The 17196-nt window shown below is 44.7% G+C and overlaps 2 protein-coding genes across 3 annotated transcripts in view; one reads left to right on the forward strand and one right to left on the reverse strand.

Moving 5' to 3' along the window:
- LOC127336120 (S-locus-specific glycoprotein S13) overlaps positions 1-16068 on the forward strand; it is a 31644-nt gene extending 15576 nt beyond the window's left edge. The window contains exon 3 of one of the 2 annotated variants that reach the window (XM_051362892.2): positions 15749-16068. The gene's annotated coding sequence lies outside the window, so the exon portion shown is untranslated. Of the gene's footprint in view, positions 1-15179; positions 15514-15748 lie in introns of those variants that run through there. The other variant, XM_051362891.2, reaches the window with a different exon arrangement.
- Positions 16069-16169: 101 nt separating this feature from the next.
- LOC139835847 (alpha-amylase/subtilisin inhibitor-like) lies at positions 16170-16835 on the reverse strand. Its single transcript, XM_071825729.1, has one exon. The coding sequence runs from the start codon at positions 16833-16835 to the stop codon at positions 16170-16172; it is 666 nt and encodes a 221-aa protein (XP_071681830.1).
- Between the last annotated feature and the right edge of the window lie 361 nt (positions 16836-17196).

A 17196-nucleotide genomic window follows, 5' to 3' on the forward strand; every position in this document is an offset into this window, starting at 1 on the left:
GAGATTTTCTTGGTTGAAGCTCATTCATATACCACAAGTGTGTAAATTGGAGCCATAGGCTATATATGCTTTTTAAGCAAACATCCTTGGTATATTTTATGACTTCATCTTGGATATCATGTCTTATTTATTTTTGATTAACCTCTTGTGTGTGCATGTTTCTTTATGGATCACTATGTCCACTTTAGAAACTTATATACATGAGAGCGTTAATCCATCAACTTGATATCCTTGTTCCTTGCCAACCATCTTTTACCCTTTTGCTTTTAGTGGTGTTGGTAAAGAAGATTTATGAGTGCTTGGTTTACTTGTTTTTCTTCATGCACTCATATCTCGTAATTGTTGGACTCAAGTTTTTCTTGATAAACATATTATTTTTATCTTGGGTGTGCTCTAAATGATATAGAGGGAGTGAGGATTCCATGTTTGTGCATATTGTATTCAAATGCAAACATTATAAATTATGCACGAACCTTGGGGAGCTTTCTTATTTTATTTTAGAGCACTATATCTCTCTTATCATGATATCTTTGTTTGTCCAAATTGGATCTTTGATTGCTTGCTTTATTTGTTGAAGCTCTCTTCACCATGTTATCTTTATGCAATATTTGATCCTCAATATAGTTTGACTTCCTTCAAGTATTCGTCATTGGATATGTGCACTTGATTCCACTCAAATTATGAGAAGTGCACACTTTGGGGAGGAACTCACATTATATTGGCCTTCTAAATTTTTCACCCATTTTGACAATCGATGCCAATGGGGGAGAAGTTTAGAGGGTTTAAGGGAGTGGTTTTATACTTAAGTTTGGTTTGTGCTTAAGTGTTTTGCCTCTCATGCATTCCATATTTATATGTCTTGCATGGTTGTATATATATAGTGGAAACTATCCCAAAGGTTAATCTTGACAATGTATGCAATGAATTCATGTTCATCACACGTGCATACATTGTGGGGGAGTTTTTCTCTATATATATTGGTTCTACTCACATCCATTGCATTTGTTGTAGTTGTGTGAGTAGAGCCGGTTTTGATATGGGCTAGTAGCTTTGTGTTACTTGACCATATCAAATACAACCTCTTGTATACAACTTATTCTCGGATAAGTTGCGTACTTGTCACTAATATTCATTATATAAACCCTCTTATTGCGGTTGTCATCAATTACCAAAATGGGGGAGATTGTAAGGGTACATTGCCCCTATGTGTGGTTTTGGTAATTAATGACAACCCCTATGGACTAATGTTTTCATTGAGTTTATATGAAGGAATATTCCATAGGTACTACTTGCTCTCCATGTGTTGGATTCAAGTATGGATGCCATGAAGATAAAGATATACCTTATGTATTGGCATCAAGATCATCGGTATGAAGATATATATGTGATATGATCAAGAAGAAGAAATGAAGATGGAGTTCTTATGTGGAACTCAATATTAGCCATGCTCTATCTTAAGTGAGTATGAGAAGATACAAGGTTGAGTTGGGCAAGTTCAAGTTGAGCATCTTGAGTGGATCACATACTTGAAGCTTGCCGTCCATTTGGTGATGATGGACATGTGAAGATGTGCATCAATAGAGCTTTCCCATCACGGTGTATGGGGGAGCATTTGTGAGTCTTCACGAAGCGACGATGATCAAGTGTGGCATTCCGGCTTGAGTGGAGCTTGAAGAGCTATCATCAAGATCAAGTGGGATGCGCAAGGCAAAGGTATGGCCTTGCTAGGTTTTCCTTTTACCGGTCTCAAGGTGGTTGTTGGGAGACCGGATTATAGGATGGATAGCCGCACTATCAAGAGGGGCTTTCGGTTGGGTAACTTGATCACATCGTCTTAGGGAGCTTAATCCTTGCATGCGTTGCATATTCTTATTGCTTCTTGGTATTTCTCGGTGTGAGGTTCTTGAGCTTGTTGCTAGCTTTACAACAAGCTCAAGTTCATCGAAAACGGAGTTCACATGCATCTTCTATTGCGTTTTCGATGTTGGGTGATTTTACCGGTTATTCATGATATAAGGTTCTACCTTTTATATTCATGATAAAATCCCCTCCTACAGATTCTTGGGTTTTCACTTTCTATTAGATAGCATTCGTTGTTATCTTCCAAACAAAATTGGTTTCATGCGATTTGGAGTTCGGGAGCAATTGTTATTAAAGAAAAAGGAAAGATGAGAAAAGAATAAAAAGAAAAAGAGAAAAAGGGGAGGGAGCCGGCCGGCCGACCGGCCCAGCCACCGGCCCACCCGGTCCGCGACCGGGTCCGGCGCTGGTGCCATCCGGGCCGCCTCCCGGGGCCTTTTGGCCCAAGTCCGGTCGCAGGCCCGGTCCGTGACCGGCCTGCCCGGCTGCCCCGATTCGGCCGGAACGCTAATCGGGCCGCCTCACCGCCGCGCGCGGGCCGCCGCCGCCCGCGCGGCCTGCCCTCTGGCCGCTCGCGCGCTGCGGGCCGCCGCCGCCCACGCGGCCTGCTCGCCGGGCGCTGCTTTGCCCAGTTGGGCCGCTCGCCCCGCGCGCCCTGCGCTATTCGCCGCTCGGCTCGGCTGCTACTCAGCCCGGTTCTTTGGGCCGGTCCGACCGGCTGCACGCTGGCTTTGTCCATTCTGCTGCTCCGGTCGGCCGGCCTGGTGGCCGGCTGGGCCGTTTTTCTGCCCGTTTTTCTGCCCGTTTTTTCTGTCTTTTTCCCCCAACAGTTTTCTTTGCTCCCATGCTATAAATAGCTCTTCTTCCACCTTGAGCAAGTTAGTTCTTCCCATTCTCTCTCCTCCATTGTTGCATTTGAAGAACTTGCTCTCCCCTTTGATTCCTCCAACCATTCTTGCTCATTCTTGAGGGATCTAAGAGAGGAGATCTAGATCTACACTTCCACCAATCCATTTCTTCTCTAAGTGAGGGAATCTCTTGGGATCTAGATCTTGGAGTCTTTTGTTGACTTTCCCCATTGTTCTTCCTCTCCAATCTCATCCTAGCATTTGTTGTTTGGGTGGTATTTGAGAGTGAAGGACTTGAACACCTCTAGTGTTCTTGCTTTGCATCATTGCATAGTGTTGAGCTCTCCACCACGATTAGTTCGAGTGAGAGACCGTGAGCTTGTTACTCTTGGAGGGAAACCTCCTAGTTGGCTTGGCGGTTGGTGCTCCGGTGATCTCTTCAAGAAGATTGTGAAGAGGCCCGGGCTTCTCCTTCGTGGAGCTTGTGAAGTGGTTGTGGAGCTTGCCATCTCCGGAGCGGAGGAAAAGCTAACTGATGTCTACTTCCCCCTCCTTTTCCTGTAGACAGTGTTGGGCCTCCAAGAGCAGAGGTTTGTAGAACAGCAGCAAGTTTTCCCTTAAGTGGATCACCCAAGGTTTATCGAACTCAGGGAGGAAGAGGTCAAAGATATCCCTCTCATGCAACCCTGCAACCACAAAGCAAGAAGTCTCTTGTGTCCCCAACACACCTAATAGGTGCACTAGTTCGGCGAAGAGATAGTGAAATACAGGTGGTATGAATAAGTATGAGCAGTAGCAACGGTGCCAGAAAATAGCTTGCTGGCGTGTAGTTGATGGTGGTAGTATTGCAGCAGTAGTAACGCAGTAAAACAGTAAACAAGCAGTAGTAACGCAGTATTTAGGAACAAGGCCTAGGGATTACACTTTCACTAGTGGACACTCTCAACATTGATCACATAACAGAATAGATAAATGCATACTCTACACTTTTGTTGGATGATGAACACATTGCGTAGGATTACACGAACCCTCAATGCCGGAGTTAACAAGCTCCACAATTAGATGTTCATATTTAAGTAACCTTATAGTGTAAGATAGATCAAAAGACTAAACCAAGTACTAACATAGCATGCACACTGTCACCTTCATGCATATGTAGGAGGAATAGATCACATCAATAGTATCATAGCAATAGTTAACTTCATAATCTACAAGAGATCATGATCATAGCATAAACCAAGTACTAACACGGATGCACACACTGTCACCATTACATCGTGCAGGAGGAATAGAACTACTTTAATAACATTGCTAGAGTAGCACATAGATAAATTGTGATACAAATACATTGCAATCATAAAGAGATATAAATAAGCACCTCACTATGCCATTCAACAGTGAATAAGTATTCTGTGAAATATAGCCTAAGAGACCCACACGGTGCACACACTGTCACCTTTACACACGTGGGACAAGGAGTCTCCGGAGATCACATAAGTAAAACTCACTTGACTAGCATAATGACATCTAGATTACAAGCATCATCATATGAATCTCAATCATGTAAGACAGCTCATGAGATTATTGTATTGAAGTACATAGGAGAGAGATGAACCACATAGCTACCGGTACAGCCCCGAGCCTCGATGGAGAACTACTCCCTCCTCATGGGAGCAGCAGCGGTCATGATGATGGCGGTGGAGATGGCAGCGGTGTCAATGGAGAAGCCTTCCGGGGGCACTTCCCCGTTCCGGCGGCGTGCCGGAACAGAGACTCCTGTCCCCCAGATCTTGGCCTCGCGATGGCGGCGGCTCTGGAAGGTTTCTGTGGTTTTCGTCGAACGTCTCGGGGTTTTCGATCCAGGGGCTTTATATAGGCGAAGAGGCGGCGCAGGAGGGTCGAAGGGCGACGACACCATAGGCGGCGCGGCCAGGGCCTGGGCCGCGCCGGCCTATGGTCCTGGGGGCCCATGCCCCCTCTGGTCCTTCCCGGGTGTTCTGGATGCTTCCGGTGAAAATAGGAACTTGGGCGTTGATTTCGTCCGATTCCGAGAATATTTCGTTACTAGGATTTCTGAAACCAAAAACAGCAGAAAACAGGAACTGGCACTTCGGCATCTTGTTAATAGGTTAGTTCCAGAAAATGCACGAATATGACATAAAGTGTGCATAAAACATGTAGAAATCATCAATAATGCGGCATGGAACATAAGAAATTATCGATACGTCGGAGACGTATCAGCATCCCCAAGCTTAGTTCTGCTCGTCCCGAGCAGGTAAAACGATAACAAAGATAATTTCTGGAGTGACATGCCATCATAACCTTGATCATACTATTTGTAAAGCATATGTAGTGAATGCAGCGATCAAAACAATGTATATGACATGAGTAAACAAGTGAATCATATAGCAAAGACTTTTCATGAATAGCACTTCAAGACAAGCATCAATAAGTCTTGCATAAGAGTTAACTCATAAAGCAATAATTCATAGTAGAGACATTGAAGCAACACAATGGAAGATTAAGTTTCAGCGGTTGCTTTCAACTTGTAACATGTGTATATCTCATGGATATTGTCAACATAGAGTAATATAATAAGTACAATAAGCAAGTATGTAGGAATCAATGCACAGTTCACACAAGTGTTTGCTTCTTGAGGTGGAGAGAGATAGGTGAACTGACTCAACAATAAAAGTAAAAGAATGGTCCTCCATAGAGGAAAGCATCGATTGCTATATTTGTGCTAGAGCTTTGATTTTGAAAACATAAAGAGAGCGTAAAAGTAAAATTTTGAGAGGTGTTTGTTGTTGTCAACGAATGGTAGTGGGCACTCTAATCCCCTTGCCAGACAAACCTTCAAAGAGCGGCTCCCATTTTATTTTATTTTTGTTTGGCACTCCTTCCAACCTTTCTTTCACAAACCATGGCTAACCGAATCCTCGGGTGCCTGCCAACAATCTCATACCATGAAGGAGTGCCTTTTTATTTTAGTTTTATTATGATGACACTCCTCCCAACCTTTGCTTACACAAGCCATGGCTAACCGAATCCTTCGGGTGCCGTCCAACAATCACATACCATGGAGGAGTGTCTATTTTTGTTAATTAATTTGGGACTGGGAATCCCATTGCCGGCTCTTTTTGCAAAATTATTGGATAAGCGGATGAAGCCACTAGTCCATTGGTGAAAGTTGCCCAACAAGATTGAAAGATAAACACCACATACTTCCTTATGAGCTATAAAACATTGGCACAAATCAGAGGTGATAAATTTTGAATTGTTTAAAGGTAGCACTCAAGCAATTTACTTTGGAATGGCAGGAAATACCATGTAGTAGGTAGGTATGGTGGACACAAATGGCATAGTGTTGTTTGGCCCAAGGATTTGGATGCATGAGAAGTATTCCCTCTCGATACAAGGTTTAGGCTAGCAAGGTTATTTGAAACAAACACAAGGATGAACCGGTGCAGCAAAACTCACATAAAAGACATATTGTAAACATTATAAGACTCTACACCGTCTTCCTTGTTGTTCAAACTCAATACTAGAAATTATCTAGACCTTAGAGAAACCAAATATGCAAACCAAATTTTAGCATGCTCTATGTATTTCTTCATTAATGGGTGCAAAGCATATGATGCAAGAGCTTAATCATGAGCACAACAATTGCCAAGTATCACATTACCCAAGACATTTATAGCAATTACTACATGTATCATTTTCCAATTCCAACCATATAACAATTTAACGAAGAAGAAACTTCGCCATGAATATTAAAAGCTAAGAACACATGTGTTCATATGCAACAGCGGAGCGTGTCTCTCTCCCACACAAGCATGATGTAATCCAATTTATTCAAACACAAACAAAAATAAGAAACATACAGACGCTCCAAGCAAAGCACATAAGATGTGATGGAATAAAAATATAGTTTCAGGGGAGGAACCTGATAATGTTGTCGATGAAGAAGGGGATGCCTTGGGCATCCCCAAGCTTAGACGCTTGAGTCTTCTTGATATATGCAGGGGTGAACCACCGGGGCATCCCCAAGCTTAGAGCTTTCACTCTTCTTGATCATAGTATATCATCCTCCTCTCTTGACCCTTGAAAACTTCCTTCACACCAAACTTCTCATAAACTTCATTAGAGGGGTTAGTACATAATCAAAAACTCACATGTTCAGAGGTGACACAATCATTCTTAACACTTCTGGACATTGCTCAAAGCTACTGGAAGGTAATGGAACAAAGAAATCCACCCAACACAGCGAAAGAAGCAATGCGAAATAAAAGGCAGAATCTGTAAAACAGAACAGTCCGTAAAGACGAATTTTTAATAAATAATTCCGTTGCTCAGATCAGAAAACTCAAAACTAATGAAAGTTGCGTACATATCTGAGGAACACACACGTAAATTGGCATATTTTTCTGATTTTTCTACAGAGAAAACAGCCCAGATTCGTGACAGATAGAAATCTGTTTCTGCGCAGAAATCCAAATCTAGTATCAACCTTCGATTAGAGACTTCACTTGGCACAACAAAACACAAAACTAAGATAAGGAGAGGTTGCTACAGTAGTAAACAACTTCCAAGACACAAATATAAAACAAAGTACTGTAGCAAAATAACACATGGGTTATCTCACAAGAAGTTCTTTTCTTTATAGCCATTAAGATGGGCTCAGCAGTTTTAATGATGCACTCATAAGAAATAGTAATTGAAGCGAAAGAGAGCATCCAGAGGCAAATTCAAAACACATTTAAGTCTAACATGCTTCCTATGCATAGGAATCTTGTAAATAAACAAGTTCATGAAGAGCAAAGTAACAAGCATAGGAAGATAAAACAAGTATGGCTTGAAAAATTTCAGCACATAGAGAGGCATTTTAGTAACATGAAAATTTCTACAACCATATTTTCCTCTCTCATAATAACTTTCAGTAGCAACATGAGCAAACTCAACAATATAACTATCACATAAAGCATTCTTATCATGAGTCTCATGCATAAAATTATTACTCTCCACATAAGCATAATCAATTTTATTAGTAGTTGTAGTGGGAGCAAATTCAACAAAGTAGCTATCATTATTATTATCATCATCAAATATAGGAGGCATATTGTAATCATAATCAAATTCATCCTCCATAACAGGTGGTAACAAAAGACTACTATCATTATAATCATCATAAATTGGAGGCAAAGTATCATCAAAAGAAATATAATAGTTATCTTTCACAGTCGGTTTATCTGTGTCCATACCATCATTGTTATTAGAAGGAGATGTATCAAGAACATAATGACCAGTAGCAAAAGGATTTTCAAACACCTCTTCCCCAAGCTTAGAGCTTTCTATATCATTATGGGAGGAAGCATGGATAGCACTGACACTATGACAATTATTATCATCATCATTTTCAGAATTAGTTTCCCAGAGATTTGCAATATCAAAAGTAGTGCGCTCATTCAAATCATGATTGCTAATATATGTAAAGGGCATAGGAAGATCATCGTATTCAGATTTATTATCACAATAATCATTAGGAGCAACATACTTACGGTTACTTAGCGTTATCTCATTCACGCGGGGATACGCCGTTACCTCTTTCTTTTTATTCTCCTTCTTCTTCTTCTTCTTCTTCGTTCCCTTCTTCTTCTTCTTCTCTTCCTTCTCCTCGTTCCCTTCTTTAGGAGGAAGAGGCTTGAAGGGTAGCTTGTCCGCATAACCTGATTTATTTTCAGAAACAATAGAAGAAACTTGGGAGGACCCCTCTTCATTAATTAGTTGAAAACACACAGCGGTCCTATCATATTTTGGCAAGGTGTCATCTTCTAAAATATTTTGTATGTAAGTATTTGTATGGCTATTATCAATGCAATAAGAAAAACACCCATGCAGGACATCATCAATATCAAGATCACTCATATGTAACAAAGAGATTTTTCTCGACAGTTCTTCACACCCCAAAAATAAAGTAAGTTCATCATGCTGATTAGGAGTAATTTCATCATCACAATACAAATTTGCAGCACTCATTGGGTTCAAATTATCATTGGAGGAGCATTGAAAATTAAAATGACCCACTTTATGGCAAACTTCACAAATAAAAGGATAGAGGGCACAAACTTTTTTACCAAGATCATCTAGAGCCCTAAACCACTTTCTAGTTTTTTCATTAATATGATGGATGCAATATTCATCTTTGACTTGATTAATTCCACAAGGTCTATGCATTCCACAAAAATTAACATGCTTATACGAAATAGCATTCTTAGGAGTTTGAGCATGCTCATTGCAATAATTAACAACAATTTCATTCTTCATGCAAGCCTCTTTAAAAGGTTCATGATACTTATCAAAATTCTTTTTAGGCAATTCAAAATGAGAAGCAAAGGCTTTGTAAAGATTTGCAGCAATTTGAGAGTCAAGACCATAAGTAGCACTCATATTTTGAAATTCATCGGTATCCATAAAGGCTTCAATGCATTCATAATCATAATTTATACCTGACTCTTTACCTTCATTGTTCTCCCATCCTTCAGCGTTCTCCTTAATCCGATCAAGAAGATCCCACCTAGCTTCAACCTCCTTGCTTGTGAAAGATCCCTCCGAACACGCGTCCAGATAGTCCTTGTGTTGTCCTGAAAGCCTCGCATAAAAATTGTTAACAATAACATTACGGGGGAGCTCATGAATGGGACATTTGAGCATTAGTGACTTCAGTCTCCCCCACGCTTGAGAAATACTCTCTCCATCACGAGGATAGAAGTTATAAATATAATTCCTATCAATATGCACTTCATGAGGAGGATAAAATTTAGAATAAAAGAGAGATGCAATTTCCTCCCAACCAAGAGAATGTCTATTCTCCAACAATTTATACCAATGCGCCGCTTTACCAGACAGCGAAACAGAGAATAGCTTCTTCCTCACTTCATCCATAGAGATACCTGCACACTTGAATAACCCACATAATTCGTGCAAAAACAGTAAATGATCTCTAGGATGGACAGTTCCATCCCCTTTATAATGGTTGTCCATAACACGTTCGATAATTTTCATAGGTATTTTATACGGAATACTTTCAGCAGGTGGATTTAAAATATCAGAAGCATCATTAGAGTTATCGCATATGGGAAATAAAGCATTATCAGAGCAAAATATTTCTTCCAAAGCTGAGGAGCAAAAAAGATTATTTTTATATAAACTAGCTTCCCCAAGCTTAGACTTATCCATAGTATTAGCAGTAATTGCATTCATACTAATAACATCGCTACTAGCATGCAAATAAGGTTCCATAGGTTTTTTAATTTTCGCATCAAACAATTCTAAATCAGGAAAAAGATTAAAAAGCTCACCAATTTTTTTGTTGTTTTCCATTATGCCTAACTAGTGAAAATAAAAACAAGAAACAAAAAGATGCAATTGCAGAATCTAAAGGAAATAGCTTCGAGTACTTACAACGCGCCGGAAAATAGCTTGGTAGCCGAGATCCGGAGTGTGAGTACCTTTTACCTTTCCTCCCCGGCAACGGCGCCAGAAAATAGGCTTGATGTCTACTTCCCCCTCCTTTTCCTGTAGACAGTGTTGGGCCTCCAAGAGCAGAGGTTTGTAGAACAGCAGCAAGTTTTCCCTTAAGTGGATCACCCAAGGTTTATCGAACTCAGGGAGGAAGAGGTCAAAGATATCCCTCTCATGCAACCCTGCAACCACAAAGCAAGAAGTCTCTTGTGTGCCCAACACACCTAATAGGTGCACTAGTTCGGCGAAGAGATAGTGAAATACAGGTGGTATGAATAAGTATGAGCAGTAGCAACGGTGCCAGAAAATAGCTTGCTGGCGTGTAGTTGATGGTGGTAGTATTGCAGCAGTAGTAACGCAGTAAAACAGTAAACAAGCAGTAGTAACGCAGTATTTAGGAACAAGGCCTAGGGATTACACTTTCACTAGTGGACACTCTCAACATTGATCACATAACAGAATAGATAAATGCATACTCTACACTTTTGTTGGATGATGAACACATTGCGTAGGATTACACGAACCCTCAATGCCGGAGTTAACAAGCTCCACAATTAGATGTTCATATTTAAGTAACCTTATAGTGTAAGATAGATCAAAAGACTAAACCAATTACTAACATAGCATGCACACTGTCACCTTCATGCATATGTAGGAGGAATAGATCACATCAATAGTATCATAGCAATAGTTAACTTCATAATCTACAAGAGATCATGATCATAGCATAAACCAAGTACTAACACGGATGCACACACTGTCACCATTACATCGTGCAGGAGGAATAGAACTACTTTAATAACATTGCTAGAGTAGCACATAGATAAATTGTGATACAAATACATTGCAATCATAAAGAGATATAAATAAGCACCTCACTATGCCATTCAACAGTGAATAAGTATTCTGTGAAATATAGCCTAAGAGACCCACACGGTGCACACACTGTCACCTTTACACACGTGGGACAAGGAGTCTCCAGAGATCACATAAGTAAAACTCACTTGACTAGCATAATGACATCTAGATTACAAGCATCATCATATGAATCTCAATCATGTAAGGCAGCTCATGAGATTATTGTATTGAAGTACATAGGAGAGAGATGAACCACATAGCTACCGGTACAGCCCCGAGCCTCGATGGAGAACTACTCCCTCCTCATGGGAGCAGCAGCGGTGATGATGATGGCGGTGGAGATGGCAGCGGTGTCGATGGAGAAGCCTTCCGGGGGCACTTCCCCGTTCCGGCGGCGTGCCGGAATAGAGACTCCTGTCCCCCAGATCTTGGCCTCGCGATGGCGGCGGCTCTGGAAGGTTTCTGTGGTTTTCGTCGAACGTCTCAGGGTTTTCGATCCAGGGGCTTTATATAGGCGAAGAGGCGGCGCAGGAGGGTCGAAGGGGCGACGACACCATAGGGCGGCGCGGCCAGGGCCTGGGCCGCGCCGGCCTATGGTCTGGGGGCCCAGTGCCCCCCCCCCCCTCTGATCCTTCCCGGGTGTTCTGGATGCTTATGGTGAAAATAGGAACTTGGGCGTTGATTTCGTCCGATTCCGAGAATATTTCGTTACTAGGATTTCTGAAACCAAAAACAGCAGAAAACAGGAACTGCCACTTCGGCATCTTGTTAATAGGTTAGTTCCAGAAAATGCACGAATATGACATAAAGTGTGCATAAAACATGTAGAAATCATCAATAATGCGGCATGGAACATAAGAAATTATCGATACGTCGGAGAAGTATCACTAACCATAAGGAAAGGGCCATTATCCTTCGTGGGTGTGGTTCGGAGAATAGGGTGAGCCTTCGTGGCGTGGGGAATCCTTCGTGGGACCTCCACCCCTCCAAACGTGACGTACCTTGTTGCAAAGCAAGGGAACACGGGAATACATCCTCGTCTCCGCGTGCCTCGGTTATTTCTATACCCGAGCTCTCTTTCCTTGTGATAGCCATCGTGCTTGAAGTTCATATATCTTGCTATCACTTGTGCTACATATATCTTGTGCCTATCTTGCTTAGCTCTAGTTGCTATTGCTACACTTAGTTGAGCTTAGCATACTTAGGGTTTGTGCTTGTAAACTAAACGTTAGTTTAATTCCGCATTCTTACAAGACAAATCCGCAAGAGTTTTTAATTGCCTATTCACCCCCCCCTCTAGGCGACATCTCGATCTTTCAGGGACGCCTCGCCTTCACCACCACGGTCCAGGACTTCGCCGACCGCTTTCAGGCGCTCGTGTGCCATGCCCCGGGCGTCTCGGCGCGGCAGCGCGCCGATCTCTTCGTCGGTGGCCTCCCCGACTACATCCGCGTCGACGTCGAGATGCGCGAGCCTGAGGACCTGCAGACGGCCATGTACTAAGCACGGGCCTACGAGCAGCGCGCCATCGCCATGCAACAGGTCTACGCGCAACGTGGCAGCGCTCGCCCCGCGCTGCGTGGCGCCCCGACGCCCACCGCCCCACCGCGCCCCGCGCCGGCCGCTGCGCCCGCGGGCCCTCCTGCGCCGACTTGCCCCTTCAAGCGGCTGACGGCTGCGGAGCAGCTCGAGCGGCGCCGCAAGGGGCTGTGCTTCAACTGCGACGAGCAGTACGCGCCGGGCCACATGTGCACCTGCCTCTTCTACCTGGAGACCGTCGACAACGCCGACGTGGAGGCCCTCACCGCCGAGCTCGCGGCCGCCACCGTCACTGAGGCTGGTGTCACGACCTACGCGCCGGTCTACGCGTCCGCCTTCGTCGTCTCTCTTCATGCTATGGCGGGCATCAAAACGGCAAAGACGATGCTGCTCCCGGTGACGATCAATGGGGAGCGTCTCACTGCGCTGGTGGACACGGGCTCGACGCACAACTTCCTATCCAACACCGCCATGCGCCGCCTCGCTCTCCAGCCGGTGGGATCGGAGAAGTACAGCGTCACCTACGCCAACGGGGACCGTCTTATGTGCCAGGCGTGGCGCGACAGGTTCCCGTGCTCGTAGGCGACGAGCCGTTCGGCATCGACTTGGGCTGCTACGACTTCATCCTCGGCATCGACTTCCTGAGCACCTTAGGCCCCATCCTGTGGGACCTCGACGTGCTATCCCTCATCTTCTGGCGCGAGGGCGGCCGCCGTGTGCAATGGATGGGCTTGGGCAGCACTGGCGCATCCCCGCAGCTCCACCTGATGGCCGCCGCGCTCGACGAGGCGCATCCGCTCCTGGCCGACTTACTGCAGCAGCACGGCGACCTCTTTGACGAGCCGCAGGGCCTCCCTCCCTCGCGGCCCTTTGACCACCGCATACACTTGCTGCCGAACACGGCGCCCGTCGCTGTGCGGCCGTACCGGTACCCCCAGCTACAGAAGGACGAGCTCGAGCGCCAGGTGGCGGTCATGCTAGCACAGGGCATCATTCGGATTTCGACGTTGCCGTTCTGCGCCCCCGTGCTCCTGGTGCGCAAGGCCGACGGCACGTGGCGCTTCTGCATCGACTTCCGCGCCCTCAACACCGTCACGTCCAAGGACAAGTTCCCCATCCCCGTCGTGGATGAGCTCCTGGACGAGTTGCATGGCGCACGCTTCTTCACCAAGCTCGACTTGCGCTCGGGCTATCATCAGGTGCGCATGCACCCAGACGACATCGCCAAGACGGCGTTCCGCACTCACCATGGCCACTACGAGTTTTTGGTGATGCCGTTCGGCCTCTCCAACGCGCCGGTGACCTTCCAGGCCCTGATGAACGATGTGCTCAGCCCCTACTTACGCCGCTTTGTGCTTGTTTTCTTTGATGATATTTTGATCTACATCGCATCCTGGGCGGAGCACCTGCAGCACGTGGCCATCATCTTCAACGAGCTTCGAGCGCATCGCCTTCATCTCAAGCGCTCGAAGTGCTCGTTTGGCACGACCTCCGTCGCGTACTTGGGCCACGTCATCTCCGCCGACGGTGTCGCGATGGACGCGGACAAGGTCTCCGCCGTCGTCGCCTGGCCGACGCCCCAGTCGCCGCGAGCTCTTCGCGGATTTTTGGGCCTCGCGGGATACTACCGGCGGTACATCCAGGACTTCGGCCTCATCGCCGCGCCTCTCACGCGCCTGCTTCGCCGCGACGCCTTCTCCTGGGACGAGGAGGCGGCCACGGCCTTCGCCGCCCTGCAGCGGGCCCTCACGACGGGCCCCGTTCTTCAGATGCCGGACTTCGACGAGCCGTTCGTGGTGGACTGCGACGCCTCCGGCATCGGCTTCGGCGCCGTCCTTCACCAGGGCGAGGGGCCACTCGCTTTCTTCAGCCGCCCCTTCACCGCGCGCCACCACAAGCTCGCCGCCTATGAGCGCGAGCTGATCGGGCTGGTCCAGGCAGTGCGCCACTGGCGGGCGTATCTTTGGGGCCGGACGTTCCGTGTGCGCACGGATCACTACAGTCTGAAGTTCTTGCTGGATCAGCGCCTCTCCACAGTGCCGCAGCATCAGCGGATCAACAAGCTCTTCGGCTTCGACTTCACCGTCGAGTACAACCCCGGCCGCCTCAACACAGTCGCCGACGCCCTGTCCCTCCGCGACACATTTTTCGTAGATATAGACCTCATTTAGTGTTGTATTCTTTTTATCAACTAGCACGGGAAACAACTTATTTGCAATTGATTGGTTTTATATAAACATTGCCTAAGGTAAAACTATGCAATAGCTTTAACCATTTTATTGTAACCATATTGAGGTATCATGTATTTCATGCATGTAAAAATCTAATTTATCACTACAATTAATGTTGCGAGAGATCCTAGCAGTATCATAGATAGTAAATACCATACCATAGAACGTAAATTTTAAAAAATAATGTTAAATAAATTTTGTACACCCTTTTGCATTGAGATTCTACAAATCAATGAGATTAATATACTACCGCATGATATCGTCCATTATAGAGAAATGATATTATCTTTAACAAAAAAACAATCTTTTTTACTTTTTGCAGGTTATCATTATGATGTCACATTGGGTTCAGCTGTGGGCTTTGCTGTCATCGGAGGGGCAGCGGGATGCTATGGTTTCTGAATGCACACGGCTCCACATGGTCGCTCAGACTATCTTGTGTCAGACTGGCTGGCAGCATAATAGACGGCTACGTTGATGTGTAGTCATTCTATGTTTTATTTCTTCCGCTGGTTGCTTCTTGTATCAATTCTGGACGATGCGTGATTTGTTACAAACACTGTATTCATAACTTTTTAATAAAAAAGCCGTGTGCATCATCATGATGCACAAGCCGGGGTTTTACTCCCCATTTCGAAAAAAAACTAATCCTCATATTCATATTATGTGCACATAATTTTTCATTTAAGTCAAACTTTGCAAACTTTGACCAAAAATATTTATAGCAATATGAAGATCTACTATACAAAATACATATAATATAAAAATATATTTAATGATAATTAGAAAAATATATATTAAAGTATATATTTATAATTCAATCAATATATTTGTTTATAGTTTACAAGATTTGACATTGACCAAATGTTATATGCAACGTAATCTCGGCAGGAGGGAGTGATACTACCCACTATAACTAGCCTTAATTGGTGGGTGGGAGAGCACTGGTATATAGTATATTTAGATGGTGTGAGCTGTGTTTAAATGGCAACATTTAATTACAAGGTATTGATATGCATAGTCTATACTCATTTAATGTTGTAGATAGGTCTCTTTTGCAAACATTTTTTCTCTTTATAGACCTTACTTAGTGTTGCAGATTTTTTTTCTTCAATTTATTCTGTAGATAGATAGATGTATGTACAACCATCAATTATTGTTGATGGCACTTCATGCTTGCATTGCAAGGTGTTAGAAATTTATTCTCTCAATGTGAGACTGAGCACTAATAGGGACGGGCAAGAGCTAGGACCCGAGAGCGAATCGCTTGCTCGGTATAAATCCCGTCAATTTATTCATCTCGAATACGAGCTTAATAGGTATGGCACGGCCAAGGGCACTTCTTGAAAACGACCACGAAAGGCTGGCGCGAATCTTTCTCCACGGTCAGCAGCCTATATCCATCGTAGTCGAACAAGACCAGATCACGACACAGTTTCCTGACGCACGACGTTAGCTTGTACCCGTTGCCGTGCCTCTCTACACGGAACCGGAAACTTTCTGTCCTTTCCGTCTTCTCCGGCACCGGCGCCCCAAGGGTGTGGCCAGTGATGACGTGCGTCTGCCTCGTGCTGAAGTAATCTACGACGTGCCACTGGGGACTCATCATGCACAAGCTCCAGGTGTCGTTGTTGAAGGAGAGCAGGACGTCGCTCGACAGGCGGGGCACGGAGCCGCCGCTCGCCTCCGCCGGCGTGACCTTCACGGGGTCGCCCCTTGGGGGCCGGCACCGCTCTATGTTCGCAAATAGACGGCAGTCTTCCGGCGTCAGACGGACGCTGTAGATGCATAGGCCGCTCATGCTGGGATCGGCCGGCAGGATGGAGTAAAAGTTTTCCTTGGTCACCTCGTGCCCATCCGTGTCGTAAATCGGCTGCGCCTGCGCCTGAACCTGGGCGGCGTCGCAAGGGGCGGTCAGCTGGGAGGCCATGGCCAAGCCCAAGAGCGGGAGGATGAACAGGAGAGCAGGGTGCTCCATATGGCTATGAACCAAAATCTGTTGATCAGTACATGAGTTGTTGACTTGGTGGTGGTGATGATTCAGAGGCATCCACAGAATGGACTTATATAGATAGATGGTGTGATCGAGCGACGTTTAATTGGCAACATTTATACCAGATAGATATGCATACTACAACTGGTTCAATGTTACAGCCAAGATATTTATGCAACTATTTTGATACACCTCATTTAGTGTTACTGATTTTCTATCAATTTATTTTAAAGATAGAAATATTATGGATGGAGAGACTATGTTATTCCTGCAACAATTTATTTTGTAGGTAGACCTCATTTAGTGTTATTGATTCTTCTATCAATTTATCTAAATATAGATACTC

Source organism: Lolium perenne, chromosome 2 (assembly GCF_019359855.2).
Source record: "Lolium perenne isolate Kyuss_39 chromosome 2, Kyuss_2.0, whole genome shotgun sequence".
In the NCBI taxonomy this organism is placed as follows: domain Eukaryota; kingdom Viridiplantae; phylum Streptophyta; class Magnoliopsida; order Poales; family Poaceae; genus Lolium; species Lolium perenne.